This window comes from Pezoporus flaviventris, unplaced genomic scaffold (genome assembly GCF_033815535.1).
Source record: "Pezoporus flaviventris isolate CSIRO_AGI_PZ_B2104156 unplaced genomic scaffold, CSIRO_AGI_Pfla_v1 ptg000001l, whole genome shotgun sequence".
Classification (NCBI taxonomy): Eukaryota; Metazoa; Chordata; class Aves; order Psittaciformes; family Psittacidae; genus Pezoporus; species Pezoporus flaviventris.
In genome coordinates, this window is record NW_026892549.1 from 34,040,773 (window position 1) to 34,050,755 (window position 9,983).

The window sequence follows — 9,983 nt, forward strand, 5'->3', positions numbered from 1 at the left end:
ACCCCAGCTCTCTCAACCTGTCTTCATAGAAGAGGAAGCAGGGGTATCTTACTTTTCTAATGGAAAAAGAACAGAACATGCTTAAACCAGGCTAAAGGTATAAAACTATTCCCGGAAGATACTGTTATTTTTTTCCAGCATGATCTTTCTGCCCATCATTGGGAAGTACCTTAGTACAGCCTGGATGTGAGAAAGAGATGAGAGGTTTCTAACCACACTAAATGGGATTTTTCATTGATTTTTTAATGAGATGAATTAACACATAGAGTGATCATGACATAATTTAAAAACCGAGTAGTGTAGTAATGAAAATATCCCCATTCTTCATCAAAGACATTTGTCAAGACAAAATAGCAGGAGAAACTTACAGGACCCTCATCCTGTCAATTTTCATATCAAGCAGTCATTGCAAGAGATTACTTTTCTCTTTAGATGCACCATTTTTGGCACCATTATTCTTTCCTGATGTCTGTAGAAAAAAATAAATAAGAACTGGCAGCTGTCTGGCAGCACTCAGTCATTTATCCAAGGTGATATAAAGCACAGATGTGAACAGCACAGATGACTTATGAAAGCTTCAAGTAGGTACTGTAACTTCAGGAGCTCCGTAACTTATAAATAATACAAATGAAGAGGACAGAAGGAGACAGGCAAATTAGAAACAGATGACTTCAGAAATAAATTGATTTTGTATTCAAGTGCCCCTGGTAGCAGCCAGCCTCACCAGATTGCTGGAAGGAAGCAAAAATGAAAGAAAAGTTTCCTTATCCTGTTTCCCTACACTGTTTATAGCAAGACCAACAATCCACTCACAAACAATTCCCAAATTCATTCTCCGGATTTTAGAAGTTCAGGCTGGGAAATGAGCTGCATTTATATATGCATGTGAAGTTTACCGGCCCTAAGGTATGTTATATCAGCAACAGATTTCCATGCAGTGAACCCCTGGCCAAGAGCTGCATCCACAGTAAAAGCAGAGCAGACTTATGCAGCCTGGCCATGTGTCCCTGCAGAGAGCCTTGTGCCTGGCTGTGGAAGCTGCTGGGTTGATTTGCAGCAGTGATTTGGCAACCTCAGCACTGGAGGAAGCCTCGATGGTCAGTTTCTATCTGAAGCTATCACTGCTAATGGCATTTTTCTGCTCTGTCTAGTTTCATCACCTAATAAATATTTGGAAAATGACCAAAATCAGCTTGCACAGAAAAGTGATAAAGAGTACAATTTAAAACTTGTAACTTAAATGAAAGTAGACATGTAGTAGCTGCTTAGACACTGCACTTCAAAGCCGAAAACTACTTCTCCTTGCTAACATTTGATGTTCTTTAACAGGGTGAATTATCTAAATAGTTTATGCTTTATTTAACAGAAATTTCCAGTAAACCTCATTCCATCACTCTGAGTTATGTCACTTCATGCCATGTGACATGAAGGCACTGATATAAGTTTGACAGGCAGTGGCAATACTGACATGTCAGTCTGAGAATTTATGACAAATTATATGCTACAGATATTTTTAAAACTACTGTGGATTGCCAAGAAAAAAAAAGTCTTTAAAATGTGTAATTACACTGGGTATATCTATCTTTAGATTTAAAACAAGATATTCACTTCACATAGTTACATTGATGCAATGTTCAGGCTGACACTTCGTCAAAAAAAATGAAAGGAAATTTATGTTGAAATATTCCAAGTAGCTCCAGTTATATATTATATAGCAAAGGAAAATGAGATGTGTCAATGTAATACTTTTGTAATTTTTTTAAACACTGTGTCATTAAGTAATACTGTTAGCATTTAATAATTTGAAATGATCAATCTCAAATATCAAGAGAGGAAAGAAAGGCCCCACCTGAATAGAGAATGACTTATGAAAACTCTATTGCAGCAAAGACTACAACATAAAAGAGGGAGGAGGGAGAAACTTTCACAAGAAGTGGTACTGATCTAAAGCATGTGTTTTTCTTTTTCTGGGTTTTCGTTGTTTTTTTTTTTTTTTTGTAATCTCATTTTTGTACAAATTACTTATAATTTCTTTGTAATCTCTGTACTTCAGTTAAAGCATGGTTAGATCAGTCATGTGTGAGCTTTCAAGCATCTATTTTATCTTCAAATTTCTTACCCCCGTAATGGAAGAAAAAGAGACTGAATGCCTAAGAACTAATCAAATTAGTGAAGCATAATCTTTTTTTTTTCAAGGCAGAAGATTAGCTTATTAGAGGGGAAAAAAAAAATGAAAGGAAAAAAGTAAACTCTATGTGCTAATAGGACATAATTGTTCCATACATTAAAAATACATTTATATTGTAGAACACCAGAAAATTCTCTCTCAATATTGACCTAAATGCACCAGAATTCTATTTGTTCGATTCTTCTTCAATAACTAATCATCCCAGAAATCAAATCCTCAAAACAGGCTCATGACGGAAATGAGTAGATCTGTTGCAGCTGGAGGTGCTGTATTTATAGAATCTAGCTGAACTTCATGCCATAATGTTTTCATTCTGATAGCCTTCTTCTTTCAGGTATATGAGTCTGATTTCGGCCCAGTGTTCACTAGAGAGATGGAGAGGTGTCACAGGCATGGCATCGGTTAGTACTGATAGCAGTATTTTCAATAGAAGGGCCTCCATGAACATCTTGGTTTTGACTACTGAACATTTTCCTGGTAATGCCAGGTAATTTGACTGCTGAACAATTTCCTGCTGATGCTGTGTGCTGCTAGAGCACTCCATGGCAGTTTACACTGTTGCCACCTGGTACATTATTATCCAGGGAATGTTTGCAGTAGATTATTGCACCAAGTTCTACCTACAAAGTAATCACAAAGGCATAGTCCGATTAGAAGGATGCCTTCTGTTGGGAATTCTGAAATCAACTTAAACAGGAGCTGATTTAAGAGCGTACATAATTGCACACAGATGTTTGGCTTAGAGCTGCCCACCATCCCTACAGTCAGGAGAATATCCAAACTCTTCAGAATCTCAGAAAGTCAAGTCCGTACTGCACAGAAAGCTGATTCTGCCTCTGTTCAGTGTAACCATGTATCAGTTTGTTGCTTTTTACATCAACCTGTAGTGACTTTAAAAGGGCAAGGAAAGAAGCAAAGCTATAGAGAGCCAAATCCATCTGGACAAAAAAATTCCACCTGGAAGGGCTCTCCTGCCAACTTTGAGGACAATGCTAAGTTCATGTCTTTTGTAGTTTTTAGCGTTTGCATTTATACAAACTAAAATACAATTCTTCACAAAGAGAACTGTGGCCTTTTCCTGAATGTTAACACACAGACAAAATAAAGCAGGGACAGAATAAGGCACTGTAGGAGCAAGGAGATGATGGAACAAAGCCTTCAGCTTCACTTAGGGGAGTTAGCACTTGTGCTGAGAAGGCTCTCCAGCTTCCTGAGAGCTTCATATCAAAGCACATCTCCATAGCAGAGAGCCTGACTGTCTTGTATCGACCCACAGACCTGACGGCTAAATCCTGTGCAAACACATGGAAGGAGGTGTACACTCCGAGACATCCAAGCCCAGTGCCACAGACAGAACAGCAGCAGGGGAGAACATAGGGCAGGAAGAGATGATCTTATTCTCTCTGAGCTCATCTGAAAGCCGTATCTCTGCTTCCTGTCTGTTACAAAGGCAACTCCTGGCAAAAAGAAAAAAATCAGTAAACAGCTTTACCAGTCGTGTTTGCAGACTATGAAGTGTTTAGCAGCTACTAGGTGTGGAAGGCCAGGGTTTTGAAGGTGTACGTCATACAAATGTTGGAGGCACACATGGTTTGGAGATCACTCTTCTGGCATTCATGCTTTTCTGTTCAACAGCTTTCATGCCACAGTTTTCATGAACTCTGAATTCTTAGTGTGTTTGGGGTAGAAGCCAATAAAACTTTTAGAGCTGAAAAGGGCCAGGCTTAACCATGAGTGCCACCTTTCTGACAGAACTTGACTGGCAACAAAAGGGCTGGACTTGCATTAAAATAAAACAAAACCTGCTTATAAAGCCTCACCTTGAGCCTCCACCCAGAAACCTGGGAAAAGTAAACCAAATTAAACAACTTCACCTGCTCAGTCAGTTAATTTTCCTCATCCATAAGCACAAATCAGTCAGCTTTAAAAGCACCAGTTTGGGAAATGAAAAAAGAACAAAGGAAAAACAAAACAGAAAAACAGTGTGACATATTAAGGACATATACATAGTGCTTGAAGTATAACTTTAAGCATTTTTGCAGTGGTCTCCTCTGCTGGATCCGACCAGCTGCTTGCATCGCTCACAGCAGGGCCTGCCCCACTGCTCCTCTAGATAAGCATTGCAGCACTATTGCTTGTAATTTCTCTTATTTCACCTTTTAGGCCAGAACATATATGGCAGTGGGAGCTAACAGTCTCTTTCTATACAGGAGGCTCTTCAACAGTTTCTTCTCTAAATTCCCAGAATTGTAGCAGTTTCTGCTTTGTGAGAGACTCTAAACAAAATCACTTCTTTTTTTCTCTTCTTGCATATAACTTTTGCCCTCTGATGCTAGAAACTGTTGCCTTGATCTCTCACCCTAAGTACTCTTAAGCATAGTTAATTAGTCCAGACTTTAACCTGGTTTCAAGCAGCTTTCCACAGTATGACTTTTGTTAAAATAAAATAAAGCAAATCATCTCTCCATCTTAGTAAATCAATGCACGTGAAATAAAGGTGGCTCACACCTGACCAAAGGTTCTTTCCATTCACTGCCTTTTTTTCTACAGGGGATAGTATCATCAGCAAGTTTCTTCTCTTGGGTCACCTTCTCTTCTGCACTGCTTTGGTAGAAGAACCATGACTTGTCAGCATGTCAGCAGCCAGACTTACAAAGGAAAAGCATCAGCATTTCATGTGTTTCACCCTGTAGCTCCACCACTGACACTTTTGCAGCCCCCTGCCAGGAATCACATATCCTGCAGACCAGAAGCACAGGCACTTGAAAGGGCTCACTAGTATTACAATTTGATATGATGGGTCTCCAACCCGAGGCTCGCCAGACCATCCTATTCAAGCTAACTCAGTGGCTCACAAGTTTCACCTGACAACCATTATACTCACCTCCTTTGTTCTCTTTTCAACAGAGGGAGGTATCATAAAATACGTGGCAGATGTATTTATACAGTGATGAAAGTAGTGACTGCAATAGAAAAGATTAGATGTATAACCTACATTTAGGCTCAGATAATTTTACTTGGTGAAAAAACAAGAAAAATTCAAGAAATACATTTATCTAGATTACTGGTGATAGGCAAGATTTCATCATCCACTTGGTGTTTAACCTCCTGGTGGTCATGTCAGTAGGACCCACTGGTGTATTTCAGACCCTTTCACAGCTATTAAGTTTTTAAGAACCTCAAAATAAATGACAGTTGTTACTGGGAGAGAGTTGCCATTCTTTTTGCACTGGATAGGTTTCCATTTTTCCTTGATCAGACCTTTAATTGCTTGTGATGAGCCTCCAGATCTCACTGTCTGCTACTGCAGGGCTGAGGTTACCATTGAAAACAGTCATGGCCATGTGTTGGTGGGTGTCCTGTGGGCAGGGGGCTGCTGCCACATGTGGCTGACACCCCCAGCACTAAGACTGCTGCGCAGCAGAGCAGTGTGGCTCTGGGGACGAGCAGACTGGAACCAGTAAGGACCCAGTAATGCCTGATCTGGTACATGGCATCTGTTTCCACTGGCTGTGCCTGCCAGGGCAATGCACAGGCAAGCGGCCAGTCCTGGGGAGAGGGCTCAGGGGATAGCACAGCGCAGGGGCAGTGTGGCCCTGCAGCAGGAGCTGCTGCCCGGCACCTGCCTCAGCCCATCTCCCGGCTCACTGCGTGACTGTCCCAGGGGCTGGCAGCACCCCAGCACACAGCGCCCTGCCTCTGGCTGGTGGGAGCGGGATCTCTCCCTGGCTCTTGGCATGTCTGGGGTGGAGGTGCTGGGCTCCCAGGAACCCGAAGGCGCTGGGACATGCATGGAGGATGTCCCCTCCATTAAGGAAATTGAGCAGCTCCTGAACACTGGGCGGCCCTCTTGCAATCATGTTGATGAAGTATGGCCTAATCTCTTCTTAGGAGACCTGTAAGTACAGCTTTACAGACATACCTCTGCCATACATTCTGTCTGTTAGTATGCCTCATAGGTGCAGCTTTAGACAGCTCATAGTTTTGCTAATTGCTATCATTTACACAGAAGACAGCACAGTTTCCGAGAGAAAATTATGACTAAGCTGGTACTTTCTTCTTGGTTAGCCCTCAGAAGCGATGCACCAACACTCCAGCAAATGGCTTGGGGGATGCAATCACAGCACTTTTCCTGCTCCGTGATTATCTCTGCGCACATCTCAATTTGTCTTTGTCTTTTCCTTAGAGTAACAGCTCAAAACAGATTTGTTCTCTGGAAGATGGGTGTGACCCATGTTTTAAATGCTGCCCATGGCACATCATACAGCCACGGAGGCCAGGACTTCTATGGAGATACCATTGATTATTATGGTGTACCAGCCCATGACCTCCCAAGCTTTGATATAAGCCAGTTCTTTTTCTCTGCAGCACAATTTATCCACAACGCCTTGAACACACCAGGAGGTATGCAATTATTGTTGGTCTCATTTTCATGCAAGTTGGCAGTCTCTAGCAACAGGTCAGCTCCACAGACTTGGTGGCAGACAAGTCACTGCATGGTCTCCTGCCATCCTGCCAGCTGCTGGTCACCTGCATGTTGGGTGGCAGGAGGAGGGAGCGCTGGCTACATGGATGTAGCTCTAACTAGGTCTCAGAAAGCTGGTGTGAGAAAAGGGCTGAACAGTGTATGAAAGAGACTGGGGCAGAAAGGGGAGGAGGGGAGAGGAGAGGAGAGAAAAATATCTAGAAAGAAAGGCTGGTTCAAAAAGGGAGAAGCAAAACCATGCATGTTGTAGATGCCCCATCCCTGGAGGTGTTCAAGGCCAGGCTGGATGGGACTTCAAGGCAACCTGGTCTAGTGGAAGGTGTCCCTTCCCATGGCAGAGAGATTTGGAAATAGGTGATCTTTAATTTCCATTCTAACCCAAACCATTCTATGGTTCTCTCCATTTAAAATGGACACCCTCTTTTAAGACCCTCTTACGGCAACTGTATTTGTAAGAACAAATTAATAAAGAGACAGAAGTCCTGATTTTTACAGCCACCAACTACATGAAGAGGCTCATATGTTGCAGGTGAGCTTCTTGAATGATCAGGGCCTGAAGGGCTGTGCCCCCAAGGAGAAGATTTACATTTACCTAAAGAGATTTATAGTGTGTTGCACAACAGACTGAGCTTCTTGGCACTGGTGCAGTATAATACTAATTAACATGTATTACATAAAAGAGCATTTCTTAGCATAAGCAAACTGGCATTAATGGAGCTGTCTCAGTGTGTGCCTTCAAGAGTATTATAGGGGCAGCTGATTGCCTTATTATGCAGTGGTACTAGGCCAGTCTTTTTTCTTGGTGGCTAATGTGTTGGTGCCATCCTTTCAAGCCAGATTTTAGCATTCTTCTTCACCAAGTAAGCGCTTGTGAAACCAATGGGTCTGATTTTTGTCTTGTTCACAACAGAACAACTTCATTACTTCAATAGGATTTTATTTGATTTACCTCTGAGATCAGGCTGGAATCTCATGGCACTTCTCATGCAAGGAGTATAAAAATTGCAAATTAGACTTAATTGTTAGCAGTTCATGTGATCTATCAGAAGGGGAAGAAATATTGATACCATGTATGCAGTGTTACTCTGACCAAGCTGGAGAAGGCAGAAGGGGTTTGCTTTCCCTGTAAATTGAACTACATACACTGTACTGCTTCTCTTCTCTGGTTATATATGTATTTTATTCTTTTCTTAACCAGCTAAAATTTTGGTCCATTGTGCAGTTGGAGTAAGCAGGTCAGCTTCCCTCGTCCTGGCATACCTCATGATAAATCACCACCTCCCGTTGGTTGAAGCCATCAAAACAGTGAAAGAACATCGATGGATTTCACCCAATCGTGGCTTTCTGAAACACCTGCAAAATTTGGATGTTCAGCTACGGCAAAAGAAGGACTGCTGAAAGGGCAAAACCATTTACATTCACTTCTCTGAATTTCAACCTTCATAGTCATTGTGCTTCCTGTGCTTGATGCATATTGAAAAAAATGAAGAAAATTATGCATCAAAGAAAAAAGTCAACAGAACTGTAAATTGATTCATTCTGATAGCTCAGTTTCTCCAAAACCAGTACAGCCAAGATCAGCACCATAAGCACTGTGTGCTGCAGTGCCTAACACAGTGCAACCAGATGACTCCACTGGAGTGGTTAAGATGGCCAGAGATTGGTCCTAGTTTGTGCTAGTGCCAGAGGCATGTTCAGTAATTGCATGTATCTGTACAGTATGCTTGCATGCCCTTTACTTTGGAGTGTAACAGCCAGTTTCCTCGGTTTGGTTACAGTTCTTCTGTGCGTGTTTTCATAAGAAAATCTTTTTGTATTTCAGGCCTGGTGATGTGGTGAGGAAAATTTCTTAAAAGCACAGGCATTGCTGTAGAAACATTGCTCGTTCACTGGCCTTCTAAATACTACAGAGTTACTACAGAAAGCTGAGACAGCCTGAAGACCCACAGCAGCAGAATAGACTTCTGTGCAGCTCTCTGCAGTCTCTGGGTCAACAAATCTGCAAACATTTCCTTGTGTAAATATGTTTTCAGCAAGATAGTGGATATTATGCAGTATACTGAGGACATTTAAAAAAAGATGTCAACTCTTCAAAGCGTTTTGTAAGCTCATTAGTTCACTCTCCCTCACAATTATCCCAAATCAGTTCTGTGTAAGTGGCTTTGAATCATCCCTGATTTGATCATCAGGTAGGAACTTTGCTTATGTCAGTGGCTAGGCTTAATTGATAGTAATTAGTTTTAAGCTGTTTTGAGGATGTCACTTTTCCTATCACCAGTTAATTGGTACTTAAACCAATGTGATGGTTCATGCAGCAACAGCTGTATTTGAATTTCATGCTACTACTCTGCCTGAAAATTAGCTTGTTACTTTGTGATGAACCATGAAGTGATAATCAAATCTATTTTTGCACTTTGCTACTGGTTTGATTTATTGATTAGCTGACCTTTTAAACCTTCCCCGCAAGATTAAATAAATACATTTATGCTTGTTTGCATTTGAAGCATCAGTTCTGATCGTTTTCCTCTCCCCTGAGAGAGACTTGCAAGGTTCTTTGAAAACTTAAATAGTGATAACTTGTGAGTTAAAACTCTTCCTTCCCAGGACCCCTATACTCCTTAATTCTTGGAGAGATTATAACATGAATACTGCTACTGCCTAGCACATATAGGAATGTAGAATTCCCTCCCCATTTCAGTGTACACAAATGCTTTCCAAAGTAAGCAGATTTAAGATCCTTTCAGAGGTCTATTTGATGATCCAGATTTTCCTAGATGCTGCCAAAGAGCTCCACTGATGAGAGAAAGAGAAGACAGTGTAGTGTAAAAAGATCAAATAGAAAATCACATTTAAAGCCCAACAGTGCTAAGACAATCTTCGTACCTCACAAAGCAGCAGAGTGGTGGAGGAGGGGGTGGGTTTGCTTTGAAGTTTTCCATTAGAGTTAATAGGGACTTATATGAGCTAATATTTCATTATAATTTATACTTTATTCACGTTACAGTAGGTTTTAGTCTGGAAACCCTTTCAAGACATGGCATTGAAAAATCTGAAATTCACTTGAGTGGAATAATGCATCTTAATGGCCTTAGGCTGGGCAAAATTAGACATGTGTGAGCAAGATTAATGGACCCCCCCACCAGGATTATGTTTTGCATGCCCCTGAACATCTGTCCCACAAAGCCACAGCTGTGAAAGCTGCTTCTGTTGTAAATTAGTACCTGCTCTCAGAGATACTGCTCATCCTGGGAGAGGATTGTTTCATCAGGAGAAGAGTACAAAGCGAAGCTGAGTCAGTATAGCATCTAT

General features: G+C 41.4%; 1 protein-coding gene across 1 annotated transcript; it reads left to right on the forward strand.

Annotated features, from left to right (window-relative positions):
• Nucleotides 1-5,811: 5,811 nt before the first annotated feature.
• DUSP13A (dual specificity phosphatase 13A) lies at nt 5,812-8,531 on the forward strand. The gene is made up of 3 exons (XM_061446741.1): nt 5,812-6,086; nt 6,375-6,592; nt 7,873-8,531. The coding sequence occupies exons 1-3, from the start codon at nt 5,926-5,928 to the stop codon at nt 8,070-8,072; spliced, it is 579 nt and encodes a 192-aa protein (XP_061302725.1). The 5' UTR covers nt 5,812-5,925; the 3' UTR covers nt 8,073-8,531.
• The last annotated feature ends 1,452 nt before the right edge of the window (nt 8,532-9,983 follow it).